At 39.9% G+C, this 14918-nt stretch overlaps 2 protein-coding genes across 3 annotated transcripts in view; one reads left to right on the top strand and one right to left on the bottom strand.

Annotated features, from left to right (window-relative positions):
- Window positions 1-14918, top strand: part of SLC16A12 (solute carrier family 16 member 12) — a 159920-nt gene that overhangs the window by 117807 nt on the left and 27195 nt on the right. The window lies entirely within an intron of this gene.
- On the bottom strand, window positions 3449-11790 carry LOC101032140 (interferon-induced protein with tetratricopeptide repeats 1). Its single transcript, XM_003922412.4, has 2 exons — window positions 11677-11790; window positions 3449-5165 (listed from the first exon to the last, which is right to left on the bottom strand). Exons 1-2 carry the CDS (start codon window positions 11679-11681, stop codon window positions 3734-3736), a joined length of 1437 nt encoding a protein of 478 aa, XP_003922461.2. The 5' UTR covers window positions 11682-11790; the 3' UTR covers window positions 3449-3733.

Here is a 14918-nt window from a genome sequence, read left to right as displayed (position 1 = left end):
TCAAAGTACTGTCAATATAACAACAAAGAAAACAGACACGGGCCTTACCCTTATTGACTTAATGTCTGTGTTCAAAACCTCAATAGCCTGTCCATAATTCATGTTTTGCATTGGTTTTGATTTTGTTGTTGTTGTCGTTGTTGTTGTTGTTGTTTTGAGACGGGGTCTTACTCTTTCATCCAGTTTGGAGTGCAGTGGTGAGATCACAGCTCACGGCAGCCTCAAACTCTAAAGCTCAAGCAATCCTCCCACCTCAGCTTTCTGAGTGGCTGGGACCGCAGGCGTGCACCACCCACGTCCTGCTAGTTATTTTATTTCTTGTGGAGACGGGGTTTTGCTATGTTGCTCAGGCTGGTCTCCAACACGTAGGCTCAAGAGATCTGCCCGCCTTGGCCTCCCAAAGTGCTGGGATTACAGGCGTGAGCCACCATTACTGGCCTGATTTTGTATTTTTAAAAAAATATTGCGTTGAAATATTGTCTACCTTGATCACTGAGCTTCTGGTACCCCACCTCCTAAGACTTAGTGCCTGCGGCAAGTACCTCATTTAAGGCGACCACTTTTAACAGTTGTACTGTCTTATACAGAAACTGCTAGTCACGTGGCTATTAAGGACCTGAAATTTTAATTTAATATAAATTCAAAAACTGATAATAGGAAACTTTAAAGAATATTTGGAAAAAACTTAGGTGCACGAATCTACTTTTTTTAAGTTGCAAATTTTCTAAAATCTAAATACAGAGCAAGTATTTCCAATGATTATTCTCAGCAAACTAACCCAGGAACAGAAAACCCAAACACTGCAAGTTCTTGCTTATAAGTAGGAGCCGAATGATAAGAACATATGGACACAGTGGGGAACAACACACACTGGGGCTTGTTGGAGGTGGGGGTGGGTGGAAGGGAGAGCATCAGGAAGTATAGCTAAGGGATGCTGAGCTTAATACCTAGGTGATGGGATAATCTGTGCAGCAAACCACCATGGCACACGTTTACCCATGTAACCTGAACATCCTGCACATGTACCCCTGAATTTAAAATAAAAGTTGGCCTGGTCGCGGTGGCTCATGCCTGTAATCCCAGCACTTTGGGAGGCTGAGGCAGGTGGATCACAAGGTCAGGAGTTCAAAACCAGCCTGACCAACATGGTGAAACCCCATCTCTACTAAAAACACAAAAATTAGCTGGGTGTGGTGGCATGCACCTGTAGTCCCAGCTACTAGGGAGGCTGAGGCTGGAAAATTGTTTGAACCCGGGAGGTGGAGGTTACAGTGAGCGGAGATTGCACCACTGCACTCCAGCCTGGGCAACAATGTGAGACTCCGTCTCAAAAAATAAAAATAAAAATAAAAAAATAATAATAAAGTTGAAGAAAAAATGTATTTCCAGTGAAAATTTAGCATTTAATTTGAGATGTCTCATAATCTCTGTCCTACCTTCTTAAGGACAATGGATGAAATCAATATCTATTGGAAGGAGTAAAAATATTAAATAATTGAAGCAAAATGTGTTGGGAGCCCCGAATTTGGGGATTTTCTTGGGGTGCTCTGTGGTAGTAAGAGTAAGAATAATGCCCCCCCCCAATGGTATCCATGCCCAAATCCTCAAAACCTGTGAACATGTTACTTTACATAGCAAAAGAAACTTTGCAGATTTATTAAATCAAGGATTTGGGGATGGGGCAATTATCCTTAATTATCCAAGTGGACCTGGTAGGTCCTTAGAAGAAAGAGGCAAAAGAGTCGGAGGAGGGAAGGAGATGTGAAGAAAGCAGAGAGAGAGATTTGAGGATACCACACTGTAGATTTTGAAGATGGATGAAAGAATTCAGGCAGCCTCTGGAAGCTGGAAAAGACTATCCACCTAGAGCCTCTGGAGGAGTGCAGCTGCATCAATACCTTGACTTTGGCTCACTGAAACCCATTTCAGACTTCTGACCTCCAGAACTGTAAGACAATAAATCTGTGAAATTTTAAGTCACCAAGTTTGTGGTAATTTGTTACAGCCACTACAGGAAACTAATATATTCTTCCCTAAAACATGTACAAGAATGAAAGATCAGTAACACTGTTTCTTTTCCTTTCTTACAGTATTATTTGTTGTGCATTGCCTTTCAATAAAATGTGATTATTCATAATCAAAGGTAATTGTTACCGACAATGATTATTTAGCAATGCTTCCATGTAATATTTCTTGATTTAACTAGATTAATATCAGCAAATGACTTAGTAAATAGTGCTTCAAATAAAATGGGATAAAGCAAGATAAACTCTTTGGAACACTTTAACATTGAATTAAACTTAAAACGTCTTTATGAAGAAAGCTAACCTTTATTGACTGTATATGGCTATCTGTGTCTCTCACTAAATTGTAAACTGCACGAGGTTTGGGAAGAATATTTGCCTGTTTATTACAATATTTTTGGTTTCTTGCACTGAAAGCTATTTCTTGATAGTGTTGATATAAAATCATGAGCTGTATACATTTGGAGAGAACTTTTTTTTTTTTTTTGAGGCAGGGTCTCGTTCTATCACCCAGAATGGAGTGCAGTGGCACAGTCTTGATTCACTGCAGCCTCGAACTCCCTGGTTCCAGCAATCCCAAGTAGCTGGAACTGGAGCTACAGGCGCATGCCACTACATCCAGCTAAGTTTTTACATTTTTTGTAGAGACGGTTGGTTTTGCGATTGCCCAGGCTGCTCTTAAACTCCTGGTTCAGGTGATGTACCTGCCTGGACCTCCTGAAATGTTGGGATTACAGGTGTGAGCCACAGCAGCCTCTTCTCCCACAACCTGTAGCCTGGGAAGCAGAGCCTCCCACAGCAACCAAAAGCAGGCACTTGGAGAGAGGGAGGGTATTACAGAAGTTTTATGCTTAATGGATTGGCTAGACATACACATTTAACAGGCTGTGGGGGGCTGTGAATATTCATGGGGGCACACAAGAGTGGTATGCAAACATGTATGTTACATGCATTGTGTTCACTTTGTGGGGGAGACTTAACATTATAATGCAGGAAAATAGGCTTTCTATGTCAAAAGGTGAAACAGAGGACATAGAAGCAACCTGTGCGAGCCTCCATGGACTGGCCAGAACCAGTCTCTGGGAGGTGGTCACTTATTAGGAGGGAAGGCTGGTCAGTTGTCTTGTGGAAACCGTGAGAGGGGAGGAGAGTCTGGCCGTGGCGCTAGGTGAAGTCAGCCAAGGAGTGAGTCTTCTGTTCTTTGCTTTCCAGGGGTTTCTGTTTAACTCAGGGAAAAAAGTCCAATGGCAGTTAGCAAGGGAGGGAATATAATGAGGTGTGACTGATCTCTCATCTTGTCATGGTTGGGAAACTTAGTTTTTAAGGTTTCTGGGGATTCCTTGACCCCAGAAAGAAGAGCGGGTCTGTTCTGTTCGTAAAGGAGCTAAGAATTTTATTTCACAATAAAATGAATGAATCAAACATTTAGTTTAATTAAGTCCAGTATTTTATTTCCTACAGAGTTACCTAATAGTTTTTCTCTACTAAATAGCACTCATACAAATGGTTTCTCTTTCCTGCATGCACACACACATTCTGTTTCACTAATTGTTGAATGCGACTAATATTTTATCAGATTTGAGTAATTGTTCAAGAATTATATCATTACAGTGAATTATAATGTTTCTGAAAAGAGTAAGCAGAAAAGATGATTAGTACATGTTAGCATAAAAACAAATGAAATGTGAAAGTGGCTGATATTCGGGTGCCTAAGGACCTTGTCCCACAGAGTTCTCAAAGTCAGCAGCCAGTCTCAGGGCCCGCTCATAGTACTCCAGGGCTTCATTCATATTTCCTTTCAATTTGTAGACAAACCCGAGGAGGCTCAAGCTTTCCAGGTCGAATGCATTTCTCTGAACTTTCTTTAAAACCAATTTCTCTAAAGAATAGATACTTTTATCCCTTGCTAATGATGGCTGTTCTATTTTTATAGCTTTTAAATAATGGATAATTGCATTGACCTCAGATTTCTTTTGATATTCCTGAAAGCGACCATAGTGCAAATGTATGTCTTGCATTGTTTCTTCTACCACTGGGTTCATGCGTAACAGTTTTTGAAAAATTTCTTCAGCTTTCCTGTGATTGCCCGCATCTACATGCATTCTTGCCAAGTCTAGATGAGCCACTTCAAATGTGGGCTTTTTTTCCACTGCAGATTCAAAATAAAATATGGCTGATCTTATCATTTTGTCTACCCTTTCTCTGTTCTGCCCTCTAGGCTGCCCTTTTGTAGCTTCCTTGATTTGGATTATTTGTGCTTTGTAGCAAAGCCCCATCTGGTGATGCAGCAAGGCAGAAGTGGGTGTTGCCTGCAAGGCCATTTTTAAGAGGTGAAGAGCTTTATCCACAGAGCCTTTTCTTCGGTAAAACTTGGCTGCATATCGAAAGACATAGACCTGTGAAGACATACTGGTCAGAGCTTCTTCAACGTACTTTTCTCCTTCAGCTTCCTTTCCTTCATCCTGAAGCTTCAGGGCAAGAAGAACCTTAATATATCCATTGTCTGGATTTAGACTGACAGCCTGCCTTAGGGGAAGCAAAGAAAATGGCTTGTGATCTTTTGTTGCATATTTAAAGCCGTCCAGGCGATAGGTAGAGATTGCGTACCCAGCACTGAATTCAGGGTTTTCAGGGTCCTTTTCAAGAGCCTTTTCAAAGCAGGCCTTGGCCCGTTCATAATTCTTTCCTCCACACTTCAGCAAGGCCCATCCTTCCTCACAGTCTATTCCTGGACATTCCATTCTATAGCGGAAGGGATTTGAAAACTTCTTGCAAATGTTTTCCACCTTGTCCAGGTAAGTCTGGGCTTCTGCCAGTTTACCCATGTGGTAATATACCCAGGCAAAGTTACCCCAGGTCACCAGACTTCTCACATCTGCTTGGTTGGCATGTTCTTTCTGGATTAAGTCTTCGGCATCTTTTAAGCTCTCCAGGGCTTCCTCATTCTGGCCTTTCAGGTGTTTCACATAGGCTAGTAGGTTGTGTATTCCCACATTGTATTTGGTGTCTAGGAATTCAATCTGGTCCAAGACTCTGTTTTCTAAATCTGGCATTTCATCATCATCAACTGATAACTCCCATGTAAAGTGACATCTCAACTGCTCCAGACTATCCTTGACCTGATGATCATCAGCATTTGTACTGTGAAAACAAAACAAGATTTTCTTTGTTAGGTGAAGAACAGCCAAAAGAAAAAAACCAGATAAAATACCTTGTATTTTAGTGCTTTTCCTTGAAAGGATCACACTCACTTAGATTTCATTAAAGTTCATGTATTTTTAAGTTATTTATGGACTGTTGATGTAGTTTGCTTAGCTTCATATGCTGGCTAGAGCAATTTCCAGCCAAGTAACTATTCTGTACTTAAGAATCCCATTTCTAAAATGGAGATAATGATAGTATTTATCACACTGGGTTTGGTGAGGATTAATAAACTTAATGTGTAAAGCATTTAGAGCACATTATATGCTCTATAAGAGTATAAGAGTTTCTTATTTTAATATTAATATAATTAGGACAGAGGTCAGTTAGCAATGCAGAACCTTAGGAAACATTGACTTTAGAACCTTACTCCACATGTAATGCAACAAATTAAGACCACATGAAAAAGATAATATATGATCAGGGTTTTTTTTTAACTTGAAAATAATTACAGGTTCACGGAAAGTTGCAAAGGCAGTACAGAGATCCAGTGTATCCTTCACCCAATTTCTGCAATGATTATATCTTACACAACTATAATACAGAAGTTCAAAAACTAGAAAATTGATGTTGGTGTAACAATGCTTTTGTATAGTGCTATGTCATTTTTTCACATGAGTAAACCTATGAGACCACAAATATTGGTGAGGATGTAGAGAAACTGAAACACTTGTGTACTGCTAGTAACAATGTAAAAAGAGGCAAGTGCTGTGAAAAACGTTATGGTAATTCCTCAGAAAAATTAACCATAGAATTACCATTTGATCCAGCAATTCCACTTTTGGTTTTATACCCAAAAGCAGGAACTCAAGCAGATATTTATATGACCATATTCATAGCACCATTATTCACATAGCAAAAGGTAGGAGTAAGTGTCTGTTAATGGACGAATGGATAAACAAAATGTGCCATATACATACAATGGAATATTCAGCCTTAAAAAAGAAAAGACATTCTGATACATGTTACAACATGGATAAATCTTGAAGATATGCCAAGTGAAATAGGCCAGTCACAAAAGGACAATACTGTATGATTCAATTTATTTAAGGCACCTAAAGTAGCCACTTTCATAAAGACAGAAAGCAGAGTAGTGATTACCAGGGACTGGAGTGTTGGGTCTGTCCCAACCCTCGCTGATGGATGAAATGAGTACTCAGACACAGGTACGCAGTATAAGAGCAGCTAGGTGACTGCCTGGCTCTAATGGCCAGAGAACAGCCCTGAGAAGCTGGAGCCTCTTGCTTTTGTTCAGTGCAGGCACAATGCCAAAAATCTGGAGCCATCACAACCTGTAGGTAATTAACATTTATTGTTCCACTTTCAGGGAACGGTCGGGTTTGCAGATGATCAAAGGTCAGTTCCTCGTGAATATAAGTAGACAAGCCTGTTTAAGGTAAATTTCCCTACACTCCATTGAGCCTACTCCTTGCCCACTGCCTCAGGGTTATAGAACAGATGCCTTCAGCTATTCTCCCCTGGGGCTCTGCAGAACCTTCCAGCCTTTCAGAAGGTTTGGTACTTTCCCTATAGTTTTTCCCACCACTCTGACCAATCCCCAACACTGGGAGAGGAGGGAATAGGAAATTACTGTTTAATGAGTACAGAGTTTCAGTTTAGGAAGATGAAAAATTTCTGGAGATGGATGGTGGTCACAGTTGCATAATAAAATAAATGCATTTAATGTCATAGAACTGTACACTTAAAAATGGTTAAAATGGTGAATTTTATGTTATATATATTTTACCATAATAAGACAATGTATGATTTATTTATGGCAAAGATGCTGTAAACAAGGTAAATAAAAATGTGGAAAATGTTTCTAATATGGAGAAGATTCTCATCTACGATATATGAAGTTTTTTCGCAAATTGGTTTAGTTCAACAGACCAACAGAAATGGATATGAATAGATAATTTGTAGAAGAGCAAATATAAATGGCTAATAAACATGAAAAATATATGCTCTGCATGGGCACAGTGGCTCAGGCCTATAATCCTAGCACTTTGGGAGGCAAGAGAGTTGCTTGAGGCCAGATGTTTAAGATCAGTCTGGGCAACATAGCAAAACCCTGTCTCTATAAAAAGAAAAAAGATGCTCTAAGCCTCTAGTCATTAGAGAAATGCAAATTAAAGAAGCAATAATTTACAAATTTATTCCACTCAGATTGGCAAGAGTTTAAATGGATGAGGATACAATTTCTGAAGCCATGAATTATTATGGCCTTCAAGATCAATCTGATGATAGTCATTAAAATTGAAAAAATATATTTCCTTCAACAAAGTAATTCCACTCCTTGGAATCTATCTCCCAGAAAAAAACCACCAGTACATAAGGATATATGCTCAAGAATATTCATTACCAACACTGTATATATTAGCAACAAACTGGAAATATTAATAGAGAATGGTTAAATAAATTACGGTATATCTATACCATAGAATATTATGTAGCCACTAGACTGCAAAAATTAGATCAAAACTAGTTGAGTTGGAAGAACTTTCATAATATACGGTTAATCAAGAAAAGTGAATTATAAAGAAGTGTCTGAAACATGACCCTATTTTTTATTTTCTAAAGAGTCAAATCCTTATATATTTGTCTGTAATTACTCATGTATGGAGAAATATACGTAAGTACACTTATAGCTGGTCAACAAAAAGACATGCAACCCAACTTAAAAATGGGAAAAGGACATGAGTAGACAATTCTCCAAAGAAGAATCACAAAGCACTAGCAAACACATGAAAAGATGCTCAACCTCATTAGCCGCTAGAAAAACACTAACCAAAACTGTATCACTTTTTACCCAGTAAGTTAGCTATAATAATAATTTTAAAAAAGGAAAATAAGTGAACAAGTGTTGACAAGTGCTCTGGTTTGGATACAGTTCAATTGTCCCCACCAAATCTCCTATTGAAATTTGATCTCTAGTGTCACAATTTTGGAGGTAGGGTCTAGTGTTATGTGTTTTTTTTTTTTTTTTTTTGAGACGGAGTTTCACTCTTGTTACCCAGGCTGGAGTGCAATGGCGCGATCTCGGCTCACCGCAACCTCCGCCTCCTGGGTTCAGGCAATTCTCCTGCCTCAGCCTCCTGAGTAGTGGGGATTACAGGCACGTGCCACCATGCCCAGCTAATTTTTTGTATTTTTAGTAGAGACGGGGTTTCACCATGTTGACCAGGATGGTCTCAATCTCTCGACCTCGTGATCCACCCGCCTCAGCCTCCCAAAGTACTGGGATTACAGGCTTGAGCCACCGCGCCCGGCTTAGTGTTATGTGTTTGGATCATAGAGGTAGATCTCTCATGAATGACCTGGTGCCATTCTAGTAGTAGTGAGTAAATTCTCATTCTCATGAGACTGGATTCGTTCTTAGGGGAATGGATTAGTTCTTGGGGTATGGATTGTTGTAACACCAGGATGCCTCCTGGGTTTAGTCCCTCTTTGCATGTGCTGCCCCTTTGACCTTCTCTAGTGTGTTTTGACATAGCACCAAAGCCCTCACCAGAAGCTCAGAAGATGTCACCACCATACTTCTTGTATAGCCTGCAGAACTGTGGGCTAAATAAACCTCTTTTCTTGATAAACTGCCTAGCCTTAGGTATTCTTCTATAGCAACACAAAAAGAACTAAGACAACAAGGATGAGGAGAAACTGAAACCCTCAAACGTTGCTGGTGGAAATGTAAAATGATGCAGCTGCTGTGAAAAACAATGTCGTGGTCCCTTAATAAGTTAAACATAGTATTATCATATGACACACTCCTAGGTATACATTTCTGGGTATGTTCCACACCTGGATATATATTTGAAATAATTAAAAACAGGTGTTCAAATAAAAACTTGCACACAGATGTTGATAGCAGCACTATTCATGATAGCCAAAAAACGGAAACAACTCAAATGTTCATCAACTGATGGACAGAAAAATGTAATATATGAAGTGGAATATTATGTAGCCATAAAAAGGAATGAAGTAGTGATACATGACACAACATGGATAAACTTTGACAACACTACACTAAATGAGAAAAACTGATCCAAAAGATCACTGTTGTAGTTTTTTTTTTTTTTTTTTCCCCTAATTTGGTCTTGTCTTTCTCATGAGAGTGGCTGCAATCTATGGTCCTGCCTTGAAAGAGTTCCAGGGTATTTGGTCATGGATATTTACAATATGCCTTTATTGGGATAATTATTTTGATGACCAGCCTAATGCCTAAGTGTGTGATCTATGTCTAGGTGCTCCCTCTTATAGGAAACTTGTTTATACCTGGCAGATGCCCTGTGGCTCTTGTCTGACCTGTGTTTAGTTTATGTCTACCAAGATAGCCACTCTACTGGAAAGCCATGACCTGGAAAGAAATTGGGTTTGAATGTGTTGGTCAGGTGAGACACAAAGGAGGCAATTGAAAAAAAAAAAAAAGCATGTGAAATAACAGAAGCAGCTTATTACTTGCAGATCCAGAGAGAAGAGGGCAATATGCCTTGCAGGGCCGATGGGATAGGGGGAGCCACTGAGGACATGCATGCTCAACCAGCAAGTAGGGAATGTGGGCCCAAGCCTTTATGGGAGGCCAGGGCGTTGCCTAGGTGAGTTTCCTGTGGAGAGTTCTAATTGGTGGGTTTAAAGCAAGCAGGTGGAAGTTTTGCCAAGGAGTCATGCTGTGACAGAGACATGGTCACTATAGCACATCTGCCTGGTCCATGTGAGGTCGGGGTGGGGTCAGCGGGGCAAATCAAATAGGTCATACCCTGCTATGCTATAGGAAAGTGGTCACCAGAAGGTAGTTATATAAAGCAGATATCTGGATCAGTCACATTGAGTAACTGCAAAAAGGTGGAGAACGAGAAACTGTGTCAGGGGTGACTGAACCCTGCTTCTGGTATGAGAAAGTTCAACTTAATATTAAAAAATTGATGCTTAGGAAATATAAAATTATAAGAATTCAATATAGCCACATAGTATGTGTTTCCATTTATATGAAATATCCACAATAGGCAAATTCATAGAGACAGAAAGCAGATTAACAGTTGCTGGGGACTGGGGAAAGGGGTGAGTAGAGAGAAACTACTTCATGGGTATGAAGTTTCTCCACATAGTGAGAAAAATATTCTTGAACTAGATCGTGATGATTGCAGAGTAGTATCATGAATATTCTAAATACTACTAAATTGTATACTTTAATTAAAATGGTAAATTTTATTTTACATGTATTTTATCATAAAAAAACACATTGCTAACCTGAATAAAATTCTACAAATTATATATATAATGTATTTTTTTCTGTAGTACATGTTGACATAAACATAAAAGCAGGAAAACATAAAAGCAAATTAGTTTGCCATCTGAAATAATCTCATGAGCCCCCATTGGCACCCTTTGGGAAATATTGATTTAAAGGTTTAATGAAATATTGAATGAGAGATCCTGATCCATATCTCAAAGCTACCACTTATTGTCTGTGTGATCTTAACATTTCTAAATCTAAGATTCCTTATTGCAAAATCAGGATCATACAGCCATGCACTGCATAATTATATTTTAGTCCATGAAGGACCACATATCTGGCAGTGGTCCTATAAGATTTTAATACCACATTTGTACTGTACCATTTCTATGTTTAAATATGTTTAGATAAACAAATAATTGCCATTGTGTTGCAATTGCCTACAGGATTCAGTACAGTAACATGCTGCTCAGGTTTATAGCCTCAGTGTGTAGTAGGCTATACCATCTAGTTTGATGTTTGCAAAATGATGAAATTGCCCAACAATTAAATTTCTCAGAGTGTATCCCCACTGTTACATGATGCGTGACTGTATAAGTACCTGCCTCATAAGGATCTTTTGAAAATTAAATGCAATCATTTACATAATACTTTTAGAAGCCAGGCTAGCACTTAATAAGCATTCAGGAAGTGGTAACTACCATAACATTTATTATTGTTGTTATTTAAATTATCAGTACCAACTCCGTCTGTTTACAAAGGAAGGTTGATCATAGGCCTGTAATGTGCATTTTCTGGAATTTTTACCCCTTCAAAAGTTTGCCCAATGGAGCAATGGGGGAAATTGACAAATTAGTATCAAGTAATTTTTTTTTTTTTTTTTTTTTTTTGGAGATGGAGTCTCACTCTGAGATTGGGATCATTTTCATTTTTCTCCCTTCCTGCAAAACTTTTCCCATTTCCCTCCCCTTCACTGGGCTATAGCATGAGGTAAGCTTCCTCAAGTTCATGCTAACAAAAATAAAAATCCATTAATTCAATAATGTATGTATATGTGAATGTGCACACACATGCATGCACACATTCAGTCCATAAGCAGATACTCAAATTGAAAAATTAGAAAACCTGACCTCACTGAGATCAAACTTGTTAAAATTGAATTTAATTGCCATTTTTCCAAAAACTTTAGACCTTATGGCAGAGAAGCAAAGAAATCCTTACCTCATGATTGCTGTGAAGTAGGCAGCCGTTCGGCAGTGTTTTGATTAGCTAGGTTCCTCTGAGATCCGGCTATTCTGTCTTGCGGATTTTCAGTGAAGCTGAAACCCCAAGACAGGGTTATATAAGGGAGCTAAACAGCAACAAATGGTGTAAGCTGTGGGTGTGTCCTTGCAAACTGGAAACCTTCAGGGAAACCGAAAGTAGAAAGTGAAACTAAAGCTAGTGAATTCCTGCTGGGGGCGTGGAAATGAAATTTGAACAGTAATTGATTTCTTTGTTCTCTGTTGATAAAATAACTGAAAGGAGGCTGTTACAATCTGTTTTACTGATGTACTAATTTCTCTCTCCAGATCTTGCAGAAAGCTGGACGCTAGGAGATATTAGTGCAGAGTTCACTGAACCTAGAGCCAGGAGACCTATGAAAATTGGGCATGTGAACTTTCAAAAGTAATGCCACCCCAGCTGCATTTTGCTCATCTGGCACCAGAGATTGTTCATTTCATGATATGAAATTCTGTAAGTCTCTGAACAAGAATCTTAGCCTAAATTTACTGCCATTCTCTTGTAATTGTCTAAGGGATTCTTCCTGCCCGTTGCATAAAGAGAAAGTTTAATAGGAGGCTGGAGAGGGAGCTAGTACTTAAATCACCTCCTCCAAAGCTCGGGGGTTGGGGTTTGGGGTGGGTAGGTTTGCTGTTGATTGGTTGGGGTGGAGATGAAATTATAGAGGGTGGAAGCTATCCCCCAGCACACTGAATAGCTTCTGGGTGGGGTCACAGCAATGGGGTTGGTGGGTTCGGGTGAAGCCATGGGTGTCAGACATGGAAAAAAAAAATCTAAAAAGATATCTCAAAAGGCCAATTTACAATAGTGGTGTTATCTTCAGGAATGGTTGGTGATCTATATCTATGCCTTAACAAAATCAGACTCCTCTCCTTCCTCAGCTAGACAGACTTTCACTAGCTTTACACAAGTGGTTGAGTTTTGGTAAGGCCTATTATCATCTAAACTACAGCTTGAATGTCTTTCTTTTTTTTTTTTTTAATTGCATTTTAGATTTTGGGGTACATGTGAAGAACATGCAAGATAGTTGCATAGATACACTCATGGCAGTGTGATTTGCTGCCTTCTGCACCATCACCTATATCTGGCTTTTCTCCCCATGCGATCTCTCCCCATTGACTCAGCCCAAAACCCCAGAAATAATTGGGAAAAAAAGTGAGATGGGGGGTGGGCTAGTTCAGCTTACTTTTATAATTTTTCTCACTGATATGATTTTTGCAAAGGCGTTTTCACACTGAGCAGTTGTGTCTTACTAACAATGCAGGATATTTTCTGGACTCCTTCACAGGACTCGTGACAGGGGTGCCTTGTTTACTCAGCCCACCCTGCTCAATGCCTTGCAGGAAGGAGCATGTGAGTGAATGACTGCAGGAACTGAAGTTATCAAGTGCAGGAACCTGCCACTTTAGCAAGAATAAGTGCAGGAACCAGCCAATCTGGCAGCAGTGAACTCCCTGTGGCAGTGTCCAGGTGGGGTGCTTGTGACACCAAGGCCCCAGAGGGCATGTTACAATGCTCTCTTCTCTCTGCTGTCCGCAGAGAGCAGTGTGTTATCAGCTCAGTGTGCCCTCTGCCTTGTTGATTGGTGCAGCTGCCTTCTACTAGCGAGGGCAAAGGGCCTGTAATCCCAGCACTTTGGGAGGCTGAGGCAGGTGGATCACGAGGTCAGGAGATTGAGACCATTCTGGCCAACATGGTGAAACCCTATCTCTACTAAAATACAAAAAATTAGCCCGGCGTGGTGGTGCACACCTGTAGTCCCAGTTACTCAGGAGGCTGAGGCGGGGGAATCGCTTGAACCCAGGAGGCGGAGGTTGCAGTGGTCAGAGATCGCACCACTGCACTCCAGCCTGGCAACAGAGCCAGACTCCATCTCCAAAAAAAAAAAAAAAATTATTGTACAGGTGCACTGGCTCATGCCTGTAATCTCAGCATTTTGGAAGGCTGAGGTGGGAGAATCACTCGAGCCCAGGTGTTGTAGACCAGCCTGGATAACATAGTGAGACCCCCAACTCTACAAAAAAAAAAAAAACTAAAAAAAAAAAAAAAAAGCTGGGTGTGGTGGTGTGTGTCTGTGGTCCTAGCTACTCAAAAGGCTGAGGTGGGAGGCTCCCTTGAGCCCAAGAGGTAGAGGATGCAGTGAGCCATGATCACACCACTGCACTCCAGCCTGGGCGACAGAGTGAGAGCCTGTCTCAAATAATAATAACAAGAGCCACAGTAATAAAGAAAAACAATACTTCCTTAAAAAAAGAAAGCTACCTACTTTGTCTTTTAAAATAAGAAGCAGAAGTGGAGCAGGTGCAAGAATGTTTTCCTCTAGGAAACACTTAACTGGGCACACTGCCAGACTGAAACAGTTTCTGCTCAACTCCCTGCCAGGCTCATCTTCCATGTCAGCTCTCACCAATTCTGCAAGCTTCCACCAAGAATTCAACAACTAGTTAGAAAGTTGTACACAAATAAGAATTTCTGAATTAATAAGTCAGGTTTTGTCATACACTCAGATACAAGATCAGCCATAAGCAAATACTGAAATAGATGAATTAGAAAACATCTCCTTTTAAGGAGCAATCTGTCTTTGGAATTCTTATGGGAAAAAAAAAGGTTTTAATTTGCCAGTGCACCAAATAGCATGCAGAGAAGTCAACAAAATGATTATCATGCCATTGCTGTGAATTTGGCAGCAATCTTGGTTCTACGGGGCTGATTAGGTATACAGAATCTTGCTCAGTGTCTCTTTGGGATAAACAAACCCATGAGGGACATAGGATAGAACAACATTAAGGAAAGAAAAGGTCAATCCTGTGTGTGTGTGTGTGTGTGTGTGTGTGTGTCTGTGTGTGTGTATGTTTACAGATAAAAAAGAAAATGGGAACCAGAGAGAATAAAACTTTTAGAAAATGAAGTTTCAGCACTAGGTTGTGAGTTCATTCCCAGGCGTCTAGGCTAAGATGGGCTCTGCAAGGGACTGACCAGTTGTAATAAACTGCTTCACCTCTATGAATCTCAGTTTTCACATCTGATAAACAAGTTATTTGGTATAGATTGGCAGATCTCAACCCTCACTGCACATTAGAATCATCCAGGTAAATTTCAAAAATAATGCTAAGCCACATCTCAGACCAATTGAACATATCCTTAGGTATAGGCCCCCCTGGCTCAGTATTAAAAAGAAG

This window comes from Saimiri boliviensis, chromosome 12 (genome assembly GCF_048565385.1).
Source record: "Saimiri boliviensis isolate mSaiBol1 chromosome 12, mSaiBol1.pri, whole genome shotgun sequence".
In the NCBI taxonomy this organism is placed as follows: Eukaryota; Metazoa; Chordata; class Mammalia; order Primates; family Cebidae; genus Saimiri; species Saimiri boliviensis.
This window is presented reverse-complemented; position numbering and strand designations above follow the sequence as displayed.